Source organism: Sciurus vulgaris (genome assembly GCF_902686455.1).
Source record: "Sciurus vulgaris genome assembly, chromosome: 8".
In the NCBI taxonomy this organism is placed as follows: domain Eukaryota; kingdom Metazoa; phylum Chordata; class Mammalia; order Rodentia; family Sciuridae; genus Sciurus; species Sciurus vulgaris.
This window is the reverse complement of record NC_136468.1, coordinates 97,560,808-97,579,548: the sequence shown is the minus strand read 5'-3', so window position 1 is coordinate 97,579,548 and position 18,741 is coordinate 97,560,808. Positions and strand designations below refer to the sequence as shown.

Below are 18,741 nucleotides of genomic sequence, written 5' to 3'. Positions count from 1 at the left end.
AAAATCATTCAGACTAGTGCCAGCTCCACTTCCCCAACCAGGAAGCACTCAAGAGTAGAAAATATTGACAGATTACAGCTTCCTGTGGAGGTGCTAATACATAGTATTTTAGTTAAAAATTTGAGCAACAGGATAAGCAAGAGGCTTCTAAATTATGATTCCCTTTTTGGAATAAAGAAGTTTGTTTCATCAATGAGAGGGCTAAACACAAAGCAGCTGAGCAGCATGTGTACTTAATATTTAACCAGTGAATTAAAGTGTGATGAAATGGATGCTGCATGAGATTCAAGAAGTTGGTAGATCTAGGTTCTGGATCTCCTGGTATTTATTACCTGTGTTATTAGACATGAGCCATTCTGTCCTTCACTGGGTCTCAAAATGCAGTCCCCAACTAGCAGCATCTGCTTCACCTAGGAATTTTTTAGAGGTGTAAATTTTTGGAGCCCACCCCAGACCTAAGAAATCAGAGAGTCCAGAAGTGGGGCCAGCAAGTGTTGCTCTAACAGCCCCTAGAGGTTTGGGTGCCTGCTCAAGGTTCAACACTGCTGTTCTCCACCACAGGTTTGGTTTTTTTTGTCTATATAGTAAGGGATTGGCCTTGGTTGTATTTATGATGCACCTTCCTCTCCAATGGCTGTTGGTGTATGGGCCCAGAGGAGATTTAGGGATATTATGTTTTAGAGCTTAAACCTTCCCTTGAATGTATAGTTGAAATAATTCAACTGAAAAACTGGCCTGTGAGTAACAGGAGAAAAACTGATCTCCAAGAACTAGATACCAAACTGCACATAGGGTGCTTCCTGTAAAATAACTCATGGTATCTTCAGCTGCTTGGTACCATGTACCCAAAGTGACAAACTCTGGCGCTTTGGAAAGGGAAGCAGCCGTTTCCCTTCTCTCTAGGGGCTGAGAGCTGTCCTCTGTGATTCACAGAGCAGCGCTTCTACAGGAACTAACAAATGACATTTCAGAAGGATGTACAGAGGTACACAGGCTTTGCAGTAAAACAAGGGGAAATTTCAAGCCATTTATCAAAGCTCTTGCAGCTTCCATTTCAAGACAGGTGGAAAAAAATAACATGGAACAAGAAAAGAAAATAAATCTGTACCCAGAGCATCTCATAAATAAGAAAGGAGTGGGGGAGCTCCTGGCCTTGCCGGTTCTCAGAGTATTTTTGTCACAGTACAGAAAGCTTTCAGATATTTGGGCCTGTAATTCGTTTCCTTTTTCCATTATCAAACATCCGTGGTTATAAAGTTATTTCACTAGCTATTAAAACCAAGAAAACAAAGCAATCATTTCTAGGGGAGAGATGCTGGGAAAATGATAAAATGATACCTGGGGGTGGGGAGGAGAGAGAGAGAGAGAGAGAGAGAGAGAGAGAGAGAGAGAGAGAGGGAGGAAGGAAGGACATAGTTCTCCCCTAACTACAAAATGATGCTTCATAATTTAGAGTAAATCATTGAAAATCAAAAGCAATTTTCTAATTGCCTTTTGTTTAGGAAGAGCCTATTTGTTGAAGACAATTAGGACATGGTTCATTGAACACAAGCGAGACTTAGGTCTGTTATAATGTCTGAGAAGGGTGGAGAAATTATAGCTTTTATTAAATGGGATGGATTGTGGTTCCTTTCTGCCTGAGGGAATAATGTTGACTGAGGAGGACTCCAACAACTGGGGACTTGCGCTGGACATCTTTGTGAAATCTGCAGCAAGGTCAGATTGGTCAGCAACTTGATACTACACGGTTCTTCCCCAATGCCTGTGCTCTGAGTTCACCTTCTGGGTTTGATCCATACTGTTTCTGAAACTTTGGACTAGTTAACCAAATTCTCAGGTCCTCAAGTTCTTTCTTGTCAAAGAAAATTGTGCTAGCATTGACCTAGTGAGGGGTTTGTGAGGAGAAAGAGCTAGCATATGCTAGAACCTTGCACAATACCTGCACATAGTAGGTGTTATTTTACTAGGATGATTTGCCAATTCTTAGGAGATTGCTAAAAATCAATTACAGTTCACCCTTCATATCTCTGGGTTCCTTATTCACACATTGAACCAATTGTGGATGGAAAATATTTTTAAAAATTGTAACTGTACTGAACATGTACAGACTTTTTGCTTAAGGATTACTCAAACATTATAGAGTAACAACTAGCTACATAGCATTTACATCATATTAGGTATTATAAGTAATGTAGAGGTGATTTAAAGTATACTGAGGATGAGTGTAGATTATATGAAAATACTATATTATTTTATATAGGGAATCTCAAGATGTTGGTACCCATAGAGGATCCTGGAACAATCCTCTATGTATATAAAGAATCAACTGTACATTGTTTTTTTAATTGTAAGGATCTTTTGAAAACAACAGTTTCCTATTTGATACCCACAGTACATGCCTCAGGAAGGATCTGATTGATAGAAGGAGGCTTCCAGGGGATCCTGAGTGCAAAATTCAAGCAAGATTGAAGGGCGATTCTGGAGCTGTGGGCATCTTCTCCCTGGTCGTCTTCACTAACATATAGTTTTAGAGGCTTATTGAAATTAGATTCAGGGAAATTAATTTTTTGACTTGATTTACTCTTCTGGGTTAGTTTTGAAATAGACTCATAGACCAATAATAGAAATAGATCTGAAATAAATGTCATTTTTTTTCTTTTATATCTGGCTCACTCTTCTTTGTTGGCTCATGCTGTGTGGAAGGTAACATTACTTAGTCTACGTTTTTGTCAAATAAAATTTTCTCCATCTATGTGAAGTCTAAATGCTAGGAATACCAAAGCAAAGGCACTCAGCTTCTAAACTGGCAGGAGGGAAAAGGTTGGAACAAAAGATCGCTGTCCAAAGATGTACTGTCCAAAGAGGACATTGCCTGCTCAGCCAAAGCCAAGGTTTGAGGTTCAGGGCAGGCTTCTGAGTCTCCGAGCCACAGTTTCCTGAGATAACAAGAGTACCTATTAATCAGTGGTGTTTTGAGACTTAATATATGAAAGTACATGATAGTTCTAGTTCCCAGAATATACTGACCAAATAGCAACCTTTTTTATGTTACTTATGTTCATGAAAATCTAATGTAGCAAAGTCTTCAATTTATGACTTTGTTACACACAAATGGGGAAAGTTCCACTATTCCTTGATAAATAGCTGAAAATATAAAATCTTTAAGTACAATTTATTCTTTTGACTAAATCTTTGGTCATTTATTTCCAGTTCTTTGATTTTTTTTTTTCTTTTCCCTACTCTTGAATGTGAGTTAGACCCTCTTACTCCAATGAATGTCAAATTAAGACTGAACTGCACTGCATTTGACATACAAATTGATTTTCATTTTTGTTACAATTATATGTATTTTATGAGCTCTATCTTTCTTATTGGCAGTAGTACTTTGGTATTTTAAAAACTTCCAACATTTTAACAAATGAATCAGGATAAAATGTTAAAATAAAATATTCAAATCACTGCAGTGACACAACCTACTTAAATAGACGTGATGAATAGGGATGTTTTGGCACTGGAACTCTGGCCAGTAGGCAGTACCACTCTTTCATGGTTTTAGATGTTGTTCATTAGCTCATAAACAAAATTTCAAAGCAGCTCAGTAAAGACTAAACTGATGTACTCTTGAATAATGTAGAAAAGTGTAGGTGGATTGAACCTTGAACAAGGGAATTAAAAGGCCTTCCTGTACCAGAATTAGAAAAAAATTACTGTTAACACCATTTTCTTCAGCAAAACAGCGATTCAAACTAGAATCAAATTAGAAAGTTTTCAGGGTCAAATATAAATATGTCTTTTCGTTCAAGTTGTTTGGGTCATAAGTTAAAAGCTGTTTTCTTTAATAATCCTTAGGCACTTAAATTATTTTAAATTTTTGTATCAACAGGTAATGTATGATTTTATCACGTACAACTTGGTGCTTTGAAATATATATATTGTAGAATGGCTAAATGTAGCTAATTAAACAAATGCGTTATTCACATAGTCATCATTTTTGTGGCTGAGTAAGATGCCCATTTTCACAACTTCTATTCAATATAGGACAGAAAGAACTAGCTAGAGTAATTAGACAAGAGAAAGAAATGAATGTCAGACAAATTGGAAAATGGAAACCAAATTTTCTGTTTGCAGATACATGATCTTTTGTAGAAAACCCTAAGGACCCCACCTAAATAAAGTTGTTCACATTACTAAATAAATTCAGTGAAGTTGAAGGGTACAAAATCAACACGCAAAAATCAGCAGTGTCAAAAGACTAGGAATAGAATCACCACATGACCCAGTAAACCTCTCCTTGGTATGTATCCAGAAGAACTAAAATCAGCATATTATAGTGATACAGACACATCAATATTTATAACGTGTGTGTGTGTGTGTGTGTGTGTGTGAGTGTATCTTACATTTTCTTAATCCATTCATCTGGTGATGGGCACTGGGCTGGTTCTGTAATTTGGCTATTGTGAGTTGTGCTGCTATAACTATATAAATGTGTGTGTATGTATCTCATACACACACAGAGTGAAGTGTTTCTCAGTCATAAAGAAGAGTGAAATTGTGGTATTTACTAGTAAGTGAATGGAACCGGAGAACATCATGCTAAGTGAAATAAGCCAGCTTCACAAAATGAAGGATCAAATGTTTTCTCTCATGTGTGGAAGTTAGAGAAAAATTAAGGAAAAAAGTGGGGATTGGGGGATAGTTTTGTGATTCCACAAAAATAGAGGGTAGATCATTGGAGTATATAAAGAGGATTGAGGGCAAAGGAAGAAGGATGGAAAAAAGGAAGAACTGAGGAATCAAATTGAAAAAGTTGTGCTATTTACATATAAGAATATACCACAGTGACTCCTACTTTTTTGTATATCTAAAATAAAAACAAATACATAAATAGAAAAAGGATCAGTAGAGCAGAGGAAGGGGAATAGAGTGAGGCAGGAGGTAAGGGAAAGAAGCCCTGGGGCCTGAATGGAGCACATTATATTCATGTATGTATGATTATATCAAGAGGGACCCCACTATTAGGTATAACTATAATGCACTAATAAAAACAGTAGTGTTTCTATACGGCAATTGTCTTCAAAATTCTCTTCATCTTTTAACATGGGAAAAAAACCCATGCTTTTTCTTAAATCATTCCCCATTTAGATCTACATTTTCAAGACAGTGCTTAGTGATTATTTTCAGTGACTAATGTGTAGAGTGATTTGGTATCTAAATAAGTGTCATTGTGCAAGGTGCCATGGCACTCGCCTGTGATCCCAACTGCTTGAGAGCCGGAGGCAGGAGGATGGTGAGTTCAGAGTCAGCTTCAGCAAAAGTGAGGTGCTGAGCAACTCAGTGAGACCCTGTCTTTAAATAAAATACAAAATAGGGCAGGGGATGTGGCTCAGTGGTTGAGTGCCCCTGAGTTCAATCCCTGGTAAGCACCCCCCCCACCCCACCAACACACACAAAAGAGTCATTGTGTTATTTATTTATTGGATCATCTCAAGTATATGGAGAATTTAGGTCAGCCAGGCCTGCTTCCCAGTTAGGCATATTTGTAACTATTATGTCATCGTGCTGTCTGTGGTGACCATAATACCAGATGTGCTCTCTGGGAGCAGGTGGATGTTGGGACCTTGTGGACACTTGAATTGCATTCAGTGTCTTGTACTTAGAGGCCTGTGGACTGTGTAACCTTGGACAGCTCCCAAAGCCCATGGCCAGGTGTGGCCATACTTAACCTCACACATGAGAGTGAGGAAGTTAAGGTGCTCATACGTAGTGCTTCCTGGAGTCAGTTTCTGGGATAAGTGGCAGACACATGGCTTTATCCAGGTCTTTTCCCCCAAATACTGTCAGTTTCACTTCAGTATACCTACCAGAAATGTAATTTTTATGTTTTTTTTTCTTTTTCTCACAATGTTACATGTCTATGAATAAGCTTACATTTTCAGCTGCAGCTGGGTCTCTTAACCCTGAATATTAAAACTGGTTTTGCTGAACCTGTAGAGCAGGGAGAAGTCCCTTTTCCAGTTCTGGTAGGCTTACAAGGAGATAGAAAACACTATCTTATTTGATTATTTGGAGCTTGCCTTATGGTACTTTTGTCCTGAGGAGGGAAACCAATTCCCTGGTGGTTGGTGAAGTCTGCTAACATATGCATGTATAAATATGCACAAAGAATCCCACTTTTATGTTTAATTATAATGCAATGATGAAAAAATATACATGTAAACAAATAAAAGAAATACTAGAAGAGTACAAGAAGGGGGACAAGGGGAGGAATGCAGAGCAGGAAAACGAAACACTGGGGAATGAATTGGAGTAAATTACGTTACGTGCATATATGAATGTGTCACAGTGAATCCCACGGTTATGTATAATTTTAATGCAGTAATAAAAACATAGTAAAGTTTACATGTATATCATGCTTATAGCCCATGAAAACCTTTTGTATTCAAATTATAAATATTAACTTGTATGAAATTTCAGGATTAAAAAATGTTAAAATATTAATGCAGCCTCAAAAATGTTTTTTAAATAAGTTCTTGGAAAGCAAAAATAAAAAATAATAATCTCATGCAACATTTTGTTTTCATCACAGAATCATGTCAACCCTGCCATGGATTTTACGCAGACTCCTCCTGGAATGTTGGCTCTAGACAATATGCTCTACTTTGCTAAGCACCACCAGGATGCATACATCCGGGTAAGCATGCAAGCCCCTTTTAGTTACTGTAAGTTTACTACTGAATTTTAATTTTAAACCTACAAATACAGAAGGGGTTACCTTTAGAAGAGTGATCCCAGAGTTTTGTCTTTCTTCACTTGGTAAACTACAAAATTAAAACTTGATGAAATGGATCAGGGGGTCTGAAAAAGGAATTTTTGACTTAAAATTGTTTCCACATAGTGATGTTTAAAAAAAGGTACTTGGAAGCCTTTTATATACTCTGATACTGGATTATGACAAAACTCTTAAATAACAAGGAACAGAAATGAACTATTTACACAAAACCTACACGACCTCCAGTTTAGTGGAGATTCCTTATAAGTTGGTAAAAACCCAGAATTGTCACTGGCACATGGCTTCTGTTCAGTCAAATGCTGGAACTACAATAAAATAAGCAAAAGGAAAGAGAAAAATGGGAGAGAGAGGGAAATAAGAGAAATGCCTTCTCTCACATTTCATAGCTGACTAGTGAGACTCCAGCTACTAAGTTAGATTAGTTGGTGGAGAGACAAAAGGAAGTGGAGTCCTCTGTTTTCTCTTTCATATAGAAGATGCCACCTGCTGATTGGACAGTGTCCTATGGAATAAATGGGGAGTGTTAGGTGACAGTGACATAGAAAGCTTGTCCCTCAGGATTGCACAATTGGAGCTCTGGGTTCATGATGCCCTCTCTCTCATCTCCAGAGAGAAGAGCCCAGGTGCAGTTAGGGTAGGGTAGGTCCAAGATTGAGATCAGGGAGAGATATGAATAAATAGGACAAGGGGGTTGGCAAGTAATTGGTATGATGAATAGATATTAACTTAGAAAATATTTGATGAATAAGTTACCTAAGGCCGGAAGTCTAAGGCTGAACCGAAAGTCCCATCAGAGCATATCCTTTACTTTGACATTCTCTGCTGGTCTCCGTGGCTCTGACATCCCAGAGACCTGGGCTCGAGAGACGGCACTGTCATTTTCTAGTGATATTGATGCAGGAAATTCCTTTTGTCTGGGCTACAATTTCTTCTGCAAATAAGGGAGCTCTCAGCTGGGACAGTATTCCTCCAAAGGGCTTTTGAAAATGTGGGGGCACGTTTCTTAGTTGTCAGGAGTTCTGGTAGGGAGCTACTGGCCAAACCTGTACTATGTGGGACAGTCTGCACAGAGAAAAATTATGCCCCCTGTCAGTGACCCCCTTGAATAAAGTCATGTCAGGTCTCCATGTTCTTTGTAGGCAGTATATTTTTAATTTATGTGATTTTCTATATATGCAATTTGGGAAGCTTTGAACTATTCTGAAATATTGTTTTCAGTTTGATGATATGGAGGAATTTATGGTCACATCTCTGAAAGGTTTGGTTCTTTGAAAGTGCTGGGTCAATAACACAGTCTTCCCTAAGAAAATTATTTTCTCATACAACTTTGATTTGACTTATATGTGTATATATTTATTACACAGAGATTTTCTAGGAATTCAATCTGTTTCATAGTAAGTAAATTAGTACTTTTTGAGATACTATGTAGTATATATCCTTGGAGAATTGAGCGTGAAAAACAGAAGTCAAGTAGAAATTGAATTTACCATCAACTGATTAATGTTTGCAGATGAATGTCTCTAAAATTAGAGTTTATTGATGCTGAATGTATTGTTAATTGCATAAGGAGCATATGTCTCATGAAAAGCCGTTTAATGTTTTAAGCCTGTTTTCTTCAGTGAGTTTTCTAACTGCTATAAGTGAAATTAATACCATGACAACCTGAAAGGAACTTTATATCCAATAGAGACTTAAAAGAAAAACCTATGTGTAAGGAAAAGTGTGACCCTTTTTATTCGTATGCACTTTTATTTATTAGTTAGACATTGCTATACCTAGGATGTCTTTTTTTCTCCCTCAAAAGTTATCCTTCCTTGATGTTTTCTGTGTCTTATCTGACACAGATTAAGGCATTAACTGCTGGAGCATTAACTACTGGATAGAAAGCTAAAGTTCTTTCCATGAATGATGTCATTAGTGGCTTGTATAAAATTAGAGGTTTTCTGCAAGAGAGTTTTCTTGTGACTATGAAGATAAACACCCCAATGATAAAGCACTAGTACTGTAGATAATGAAAACAGTGATCCCTGACAGTGCTTTAAGTTTTGATCTATGAATGGAATGGTCTCTTCTGAAACATAAAGTGGGGTTTTTTTAAGTTTGCATTTTGATAAAATTACTCTCTTTTTTTCCTGACAAGGTACATCCTCTGTATGAATGCAGGTACTCATTTGTTATTTATGTGTTCATTTGATAAACATTTACTCTGAATCTCTACAGTCTCACCATTTACTTTCTTTACCAGGCAGATTTATAGTTGAAATTTTTTAAAAGAGAAATTGTATCACATACAACACACACACACACACACACACACACACACACACACACACACACACACACACATATCCCTTGCTCTTCACACTGCACCCCAGCAGTGAGCTGGATGATGGAGGAGCAGTTTACTCATGGTTCTGACATGGTAAAATCTACTGCCTAGAGATGGAAATGACAGACAGGTACAGGTGGGGTGGGGGTGAAACATCAAAGACCAGGCAGTTTCCAAGTCATTTGCAGTGTATCTTGTTTGGGAAGAGGACAATGGACAGAGGAGAGTCACCAACACAGACAGCTATGAGGATCAGATCAGGAAAGCTTTCTGGAGGAAGTGGTGTCCAGGCTGAGAACTGTTGGATAATTCTAGTTGAATAGGTGAAGGGAAAAGCCTGAAGAATACCCCCAGTGGAGGGAAGCCTGTGAGTGAAGGTGTAAGGGTGTGGGCTTGGGAAGCCAGCTAGCATAGGGCCACTAAGATGGGAGTGGGTAGGTGATCAGGACTTCAGAGGTAAAGGTGGGATAGTTCATCATGGACATTTGAAGCCATATCAAGGTGCCTGTTTGGACTTACAGACAGTGGAGGATTTCTGAAATGTTTTAAGTAAAGATGATAATTAAGTTTAGAAAAATCCTTCTTTCATTAGAAAACCAACATGAGAAATCCAGAATAGAGGCAAAAATAAAATTGGAGAAATTGTAGAGAAATGAAAGTAATCTGAACCAGGGCAGTGGGCATGGACATGGAGAGAAGCCATTTGGTTGGGGCTAAATTAAACTGGACTATCTCCAACCAAGAGGGAGATTTCTGGCTTGAAGGAATAGATGAGCAGTGATGTCATCTATTCCACCTCCTTAAACATTCTTGTTCCCTCCAATCCGTTCATCTGCAGCATTGCATTTGATCCTAATGACTTCCTTGCCAAAGTCTGATACTTTCAGACCACCTTCCAAGCCAGCTGCTAGGATGATCTTTCTAAACATATTTCGGAATTCTTCGGGTTCCATCCCTGGGCCACAACCCATCTCTGTGGCTTTATTTCTCCCTTCCTACCCCTCTTTCTGTCTTCTCTGTCTTCCATACTGCCATGAACTCGTTCGTCCCTACAAAACGATGGCGGACAGCAAGCTAGCCAGGCAGTTCCCCACTGCCTGTTCTTTACAGTCACTTTTCTTTGTGCCCAAATGCCCCTCCCACACCATCTGCCTATTGAACAACCCTCAAGCAAAGCTCATCCCTCTGCACAAACCTTCCTGGCCTTCTACACAAATGACATTATCGACTCTCTTTACACCCTGCACACATGACAATTTCATTCCTATAATCTTTTCTAGCTTTAAATGAATTTATCTTCTGTCTCTCCTAATTGATTATAAACTCCTTGTGAGCAGGCATCTAAGGTCATCTATATAGCTAGACCCTGGCACATAGCAACTTTCAATAATTTCTTGTTAATTAAGCAAGTAAGGAGTTTCTTTAGTATTATTTATGTGGTCTCTTGCCAATGATTTTTTTTGAATCATCTGAGAATAATGGCCTTCATTCCTTATAGCAGTTATAAAGGTATATTTTTGCCACATGTGTTTCCTGATGGATGGCTTGCTTTCTTATGTAATATTGAATCAACTTTTGTAACTATGTACTAATGAAAGCTGTGGATGTAATTGAATTACCCCACACTTGGACGGGCACAGAACATGAGGAGGAATAGCAAATCTGAGCATCCCACTGTGCATGGATAAAATCTGGAGGCACTGCATGATTTCAGACTTCTGAGTCTTATTTACTCTGGGCATAATTGCTCTTGTTCTGGGGATGCTTCACTCCCCAGCTCTCCCCACGAAGGGAGCGATAGGTATTAGGCTCTCTTCTATGAGGAGACAGGCGGAAGATTGTCTCACTTCTGTGTTCCTGCTGTTAGTATTTCAGAGACAAGGTAGCAGAAAGAAGCTGTTGCATATTTTGTGTGTTGCATATTTTGATTCTGTGCTCCTCCTATCCATGGCAATCCACAGTGTGCTAGTCACTGTGGTAGCCAAGTTTCAACCACAAAGCAGGAAGTAAGGCAAGGAAACTTAAGACTCCCAAAGGTAGGATACCAGGGCTCAGGTGGAATGGGGTTTATAAAAGGCACCTAAGGAAGAGGCTACAACTGACAGAAAGGGTGGTTTCAGACAAAGTAATTCTTGATGCTAATATCCAACTTCCTGTTTGATTAGAGAAAATGAATGCCTAGTACAGGTTAGATCATGCAAGCCAGGATGCAGAGATTAGCTCAGTCTTCTCGAAACCCCGGGAAATATGCATTGCTATCATCATTTTATAGGTTCAGAAGCTGACACCTAGAGAGGTACAGAGTTCCACTCTGTCAAACAACCAGTAGACAAGCACAATTCAAACTCACGTCTTTGGATGTAAATCTCAAGTTATTTTCAGTTCTATAGCCTCCTGTCCCATGTTGAGTGTGATGCAGACAGCAGTGCTGTCCCTCCTGACATGGAAAGGGGACAGAGTCAGAGACGATGATTAGATGGGACGTTCACAGAACCATCAGACAAGGGGTTGTACTCAGTTATGATCTTTATAAATCCATCCTGGTCAGGAAGCAGTTTCTAAAATTGAAAGGCTGTGTCTTCCCTCTTTTTATTACAAACCTTATAGACAGTATCAAATTGTCTTTATTAGGTTGTAAATCCTTTGAAGACGGAGGTTGTCTCTTTCCTGTATACCACTGTATCACCAAATATTTGATTGACACTTGAACAATGTCATTTAAAGGAATAAATGAGCCTAGTGAAGGTATCATTGCAGAGCTTTCTAGATTTCAGCTGTGGTCTTTCAATTCAAACTAGTGACATGAGAAGGAGCATGCAGCAGCATTCCAGACCTTCAGAAACTATTGCCAGTCATCTGCCCCCCCTCTTGGCATTCCAGCCAGACAGAAGCATGCTGTGCATTAATCTCAGACCCTAGAAAATTCAGATAAACTTTTAATGTGCAGCAATAAAAGCCAAATGCATGCAAATGAGATGGTTCTATTATTGCTTGTATCTTTTTCAGAGGATTAAAAAATATACAGAAAACAAAAATAGTCCAGCTTCTTGGATGCTAAAAATAGCATCTAACTGAAGGAAGGAAAATCTCTTTAACATTCACAATCATTTATTTGTTGACTCATTCAGGAAATATTATCAAACACTACCAAGCACTGGGGCCATGCAGAGAGGATGTGGTGAAGAAGAAAGATAGGGTCTGAAAAACAAGCAATGAAAGAGAGTGACAGTTTTTTATTTTGTTTTGTTTTGTTTTAATGAGGATTCCTTGTTTCCTTTTGGATTGTCAGATGGGATCCATACGGGGCACCTCTAATGAATCCTCAAATTTTTGCTTGATACTTTTTTTCCCAGTTTTTCATAATATATCAAAATGGTAAATATTTTGCCATTTTATAAATTATTTTATTTTTTAATCAGATTCGCTCAGGACTTGCTTCCTTTCCCAGTGACCTGATTTTAAACAATGGCATCACTTCCTAGGCAGACATTCTGGTGGTTGGTCAGTGGAACAGAATGGTTTTATTTCTCATGGTGCCATGTCATAAATAAAGGTTTTCTTCTCTCTCTCTCTCTCTCTCTCTCTCTCTCTCTCTCTCTCTCTCTCTCTCTCTCTCTCTCACATTTTCTTTTTCCAGTCCTTTAGCACTCAAGACCTTCCTCATGTTGGGCAAGTGCTTTACCACTGAGCTACACCCCCAGCCTAAAGGTTTTCTTAATAAAACAGCTACCCAGCTGATTTAGAAAATCTTACCCAACAAAGCTGTTACCCAACAGAATTTATAAAATCTGGAGCCTTCCAGGAACAAAATGAAAAAGTAAATCCTGGAAACGGCATGTTCTTTACATCCCCTGCAATTCTTTCTTTATTGAGGTATAATTGGTATACAAAAACAATTCACATAATCAATGTATGCAATTTGGTGATGTACTCTGCAATTCTTGCTTCGTGGTCCCTCATAATTTACGACTAGCATTTCCCATTTCCTCCTGTTGTGATAACTCTGTATTCTGGGTGCCTGTAATAGAAGATAATGAATTTTCTGAAAGGGAAACATAGAAATGTCTTTAAAAATAAGATTAATTACTTTAGTTTCAAGCTGTTGTGATCCAGGGCATGTATATGTTTCTAACAGAATATCAAGTCAAGATAGAAATATTTATAATATGTCAAGTAAATGACACTTGGAAAAAGATGGATATTTCTACCTAAGAATGACTTTCTCAAGGTTCTTTCACTAAAGCTATCCTCCCCCAACAGATGAAAAATTTAGAGCATGTTTATATTATTTCAAAACTTTAAGTGGGTTCTTCCTCCTTATGATGCATACATAGTATACAAACTTCTTCAAATCATTGAGAGAAATCTTGGTTGGACCCACACTCATGGCTGGGTCAAAGAGGCCTAATTCTTGAGGCAGAAACCTCTAGAAATGTTACAAGTTGTCCTAGTATGAGAAGAACTAGCGTCTTTTGAGGCCTTACTCTGAGTACTTAACACACATTATTAACATGCATTATTTGTGATCTTCCCTTCAGTACCCCCAGGTACAGGGAGATCAGGTAACCTCTGAGCCCTTTCTTCCAGCCTATAGATCTCTCTGCCTTGTCTATTGAGGCCTACCTCAAGTCCAAAGTCATTTGAGGAAATCTCTTTTTAAGTTTTTCTTCCTCTTGTGTCAAAAAAAAGCACAAGCATAATTATAACAGCAAACACATTTGGAACTGGTTATGAGACAACAACTGTGCTAAACACTTTCATTAGAAGTGGGCACTGTTAGTATTTTCATTTTACAGTTGAAGAAACTGACACACAGAGTGGTTGAGTGGCTTACCCAAGGTCATACAACTAAGGATGTGCTAGAGCTGAATTGGATGTCCAGGTGGTCTACTTTATTTGTCCATGTCCTATTCCTTTTAGGGGCTTGTAGATGCATATGGAGGTTGCAATCACATTTCAAAGGAATCCTACAGATGTACTTTGCTCCACTGGCCAATAGTTTTAAAAGGAAAGTGAATTTGCATCTCCTGTAGGCAGGGCACACATTGTGTTCGAAATTAGCTCCAGACTCCTTATTATACTGACTGCTTCTTGAATTCTAGTTATCTGCTTGATGCTTGAGATAATCCGTGAGTAAGTGGGCATCTATACTGGTGGTCTGCAGTCATTTGCGAAGTCCTGAGTACATCAGCAGCACGTAGAATGTTTTGATTGACATCTCTCTTTGCTAGTCTATAAAGTGGTCCTGGGTAGACGTATAGTCTTCTGGGGTTTTATGTGTATATTTGTTGTATTTCCATCCCAGTTGTAAACTTCAGAGACTGGATACTTCATTGTGTGTTGGATGCTTATTTCCTTGCTGAGAATGAAGGACTTTAATTCCAATCTCCTAAGACAAAAGGAAAAGGCATATTTCTTAATTTCTCTTGTTGTAAATTTCAAAGAAAGAAGAGTCACCTGATCTTATCATAAATTCAGGGTCCAGTCCCGGGAGCTCTGAGTACCATCAGTCCTCTGCCCTGTGGTTTCAGACCACCAAATGGGTCCCTTGCTGTCCGGCATGTGTCAAAAGAGTCCTATGCACCAAGACAGGGTACTGGTGGAGGCGATGCTGAGTCTTCAAAGTAAATTAAGGAACTTTTAACATTTCAAGGGGGAAATTGGCAGTTTCCCAAGTGGCATAATTACAGGACAGTGTGTAATGTGTAATTAAACTTAACTATGAAGCAAATGATGGGAATGAAGCTTGGTGGCACATCATTTTTTTGTTCCCATAGTGCTGACAGATCTTCCCCTCCCCTTGTCCCTGAAACAGCTTCAGCAGCAATTGCTCCTAATTTTTTTTTTTTAATAAAATTATATGTTGCCAGTTAAACACAGAGTTTGGTGTAAAGGAACCTTTTTTATTTGAGTGACATTTTCCTTCTAGGTGATGTGGAGCAAAGATTAAGTTTAGAATAACAAGGACCACCCCGCACAGCCTCATTGGGACTTTTTAAATGATTCTTTGTCTAATAATTCATTTAAATAGTTTATTCCTGGCTTTTATTTTTATTCTTTCTTTGACCAAGGTCCACAGCTTGGAGGCTTGTTTTTATGTACAGTTTTTTCCCCCATGTTTTAAAAATAGCAGCATTAATTTCGTTGATTGTGAATAACCAAGCTGTTACTGCCAAACAATCGGGATCCCTTGAGAGTGTGAATATATGTGATTAGATTTACTAATTGAGTTGGAAGGCACAATTTCTGACTTCCAAAGCCAACGATTTGAATGGAATGCTTCAGGCCTAAGGATGAGATCACTGTTAAACATGGGCTTAGTGTTATTTCAGAAAACTCATCATATCCCAGGGAGGGCGGGCAGACTCCACACACAGCAGACTGCTGGATGTCTCAGGGTGCAGGCTGTGATCCCACCACCTGCCCTCCTCACCTGCCTTCTCTTGGTACTGGATTCAGTAAGTGCAATCTGAAGCAGGTCTCAGACCTGGTAGTTCCCTGTTTTAGTTTTTCACAGTACGAGCCCAAAGTGGGCATCAGGTTTAGAAATTTTCACTTAGCTTTCTCTGAAAACTCTTGCTATTATTTAAATGCTAAACACACTGGGTTTGGTCGGGGGTGCAACTCAGTGGTGGAGCATGTGCAAGGTGTGAGTTCAACTCCCAACACCAGAAACGAAACAAAACAAAACAAAAAGAGAGAAAACCAACAACCAAGACTGCAGACTTTAAAACAATGTTGGATTGGTTAAGGAAAAAAAAAAAAATGAAATCCAGTGATATAATGAACTATATGCAGTTGATGCATAGTAAACCCAAGGCCAAGGTGAATTATATGATTAAAAACTTGAGAAGGCTCATGTGTGGATGACCCCCTCACTGAAGTTCCTACCAGGCCTTCTGCCAACAGTTGCTATTGTGGTTACCCTGTCTTAGACCTAGTTACTAAGATCTTATTTCTCCAGAGTGGTTCTCCAGATTTAGTTCACATTGTCCATTCTTATGCCTGGCAGTGTTATCCAGATCAAATTTGTTTTGAGTACCTGCCTGGAGGGCAGCCCACCTTTTTTCCTCTGTAACCTGATCAAGCTTTCACCTCGATGTGCTTCTTCCACCTTAGCAGTACAGAGCTCTGAGCTGCATGCTGGAAGTGTGCGGTGACTCCTCCCTCATCCTGTGCACGGATTGCTGAACCATGTCTTAGCGCAGGGGTTCACAGAACAGCAGCTTACATTTGCCTATTCCTTTGCAAAGGAAAGGTTTCTGGGAATCCTCTCTCCTCCAGAGGTTATAGGTCTTCTGGCCTCTGTAATGTTTTAGAACAATTTTAGGTGTATTGCAAAGTTAAGCATAAAGTGCAGAGATCTCCCCTATATCCCTTCTCGCCCTTCTCCCACACGGTGTCCCCTGTTATGGACATCTTGTCTTAATGTAGTACCTTTGTTATCATTAATGAGCCCATGTCCCACAGCCTACCCATAATTGCTTATTAATTCCTGGAGTCTTTGTATTGATTCTTTGGAATTTTTTATATGGACAGTCATGTCATGTGTGAACAAGGACAGTTTTACTTGTTCCTTCCCACCCTGTACCCTTTTTATTTTCCCTTCCTAATGTATTGCATTACTCAGGATGACCAGAAAGATTTTGAATAAGAGTGACAAGAGGGAACATCCCAGCATCAATCCCAATCTTAGGGATAAGGAGTCAAGTTTCTCAGCTTCAAATATCATGTGAGCTGTTGGTGTTTTGTAGATGTTCTTTACCAAGGAAGTTCCCCTCTTAATTCTCAAGAATAAAAATTCCTGAGATCTTTATTGTGAATCAGTGTTGAATTTTCTCAAATGCTCTTTCTGCATCTGTTGATATTGTATCTTGAACCTGTTGATACAGTGGATTTTATCAATTGATGTTTCCAGTGTTAAGTGAGCCTGGAATATTTAAAATAAATTGCTCTTTGTCATGGTGTGTCATTCTTTGTATATATAGTTGGATTATATTTAATAATATTTTGTAGAAAATTTTTACAGCTGTGTTCAAAGAGCTGTTAATCCGCAGTTTTCCTTTCTTGTAATGTGTGTGGTTTTGGTATTAAGGCATAGCTGGCCTCCTAGAATGAGTTAGGAAGTGGTCCCTCTGTGTCCATCCTTTGGAATAGATTGCAGAGAATCAGTATCATTTTATTCCTTAGTGTTGGTAGAATATACGAGAGAAATCATTTGGGCTCAATGCTTTCTGTTTGGGGAGATTATTAATTATTGATTTAGTTCCTTTAATAGATATGAATTATTCAGAGTATATCTCCTTTTCTGAGTTTTGGTATATTATGTCATCTGAGGAATTAGTGCATTTAATCTGTTATCATCTTTGTGAGCACAGAGTTGTTCATGAGATTCCTTTATCATGTTCATAGGATCTGTAATACTGACTCCTCTTGAATTTTTGGTGGTAGTAATTTGTCTATTCTCTCTCTCTCTCTCTCTCTCTCTCTATTCTCCTTCCCACAACCCCTTCTCTCTTTGTTAGCCTGGCTAGAGGTTTATCACTTTTACTAATCTCTTCAGAGAATTAGCTTTCAATTGCATTGATATTTCTCTATTATATCCAGTTTTAATTTCATAGATTTGCACTCTGGTTTTTATTACTTTCTTTATTCAGCTTGCTTTGGATTTAATTTATTCTTCATTTTTCTACTTTGCTGAGGTGGAAGCTTAGATTATTGATTTTATATTTTTCTATTATTGCTCAACATTTTAACTCAACAATTATTTTATTACTCATAATATCCTCATAGCAGTGGCTCCCGCTTCTGCAGGAACTAGACATGGCTAGACCTGCTCATGAGATTCTGCTTAGATGTTTCACAGTAATGAGCATGGGTTGCTTTGACAGACACCCCACCCCCGTGACTCTGAGATCTCTGTTCCTCATCTTATTAAGACCCAATTACCAGCAAACCTCTATAAGCAAGTCATGTTAATTCCACCTTCTTATCCGTAGCTGCACTCTTTTTTCTACCTATACTACAACTAAAACAATACAGCCCATCAAATCTCTCTCCTGTAATAACCTCCTATTTTGTTCTACCTGCTTCCACCTTTTCTCCCCTTGCCTGCTCTCAAAATGGTAGCCAGAATTTTAAGATTCCAGGGTGATTCTTCCAAAACTGGGTGGATCATGTCACTGCCCTGCTCACTACCCTCCCATGACACCCATCTCCCACTGGGGCCTGGTAAGACTTTACAATACCGTGCCTATCATCTTTATTCTTCTGCTCCTCTCCCCCTCAGCTCCAGCCACAGAAACCTCCTTGTATTAGTCAGCTAGAGCTTCTGTGACAAACTAACCAAGGCTGTGTGGCTTGAACAACAGATATTTATTTTGCCATTGTTCTGAATCTGGAAGTCCAAGATCAAGGTGCCAGCAGGGTTGGCTCCTCCTGAGATCACCCCTGATGGCTTGGGAGTGGCTGCATCCTCACATAGTCCTCCCTCTGTCCACTCACATCCCAGGTGTCTCTCCGCAGAGAAATGCCAGTCATCTTGGATTAGCATCCCTTCCTCATGCCTTGTTTTAGGTTAAGTCCTCCTTTAAGGGTCTGATTTCCCAATAACTACATACTG

General features: G+C 38.9%; 1 protein-coding gene across 5 annotated transcripts in view; it reads left to right on the top strand.

Annotated features, from left to right (window-relative positions):
• ELMO1 (engulfment and cell motility 1) overlaps positions 1-18,741 on the top strand; it is a 565,675-nt gene that overhangs the window by 276,699 nt on the left and 270,235 nt on the right. For all 5 annotated transcript variants that reach the window (XM_079151165.1, XM_079151164.1, XM_079151167.1 and 2 more), the window contains exon 14: positions 6,587-6,691. In XM_079151165.1, coding sequence (XP_079007291.1) covers positions 6,587-6,691 — 105 coding nt within the window. The remainder of the gene's footprint in view (positions 1-6,586; positions 6,692-18,741) is intronic.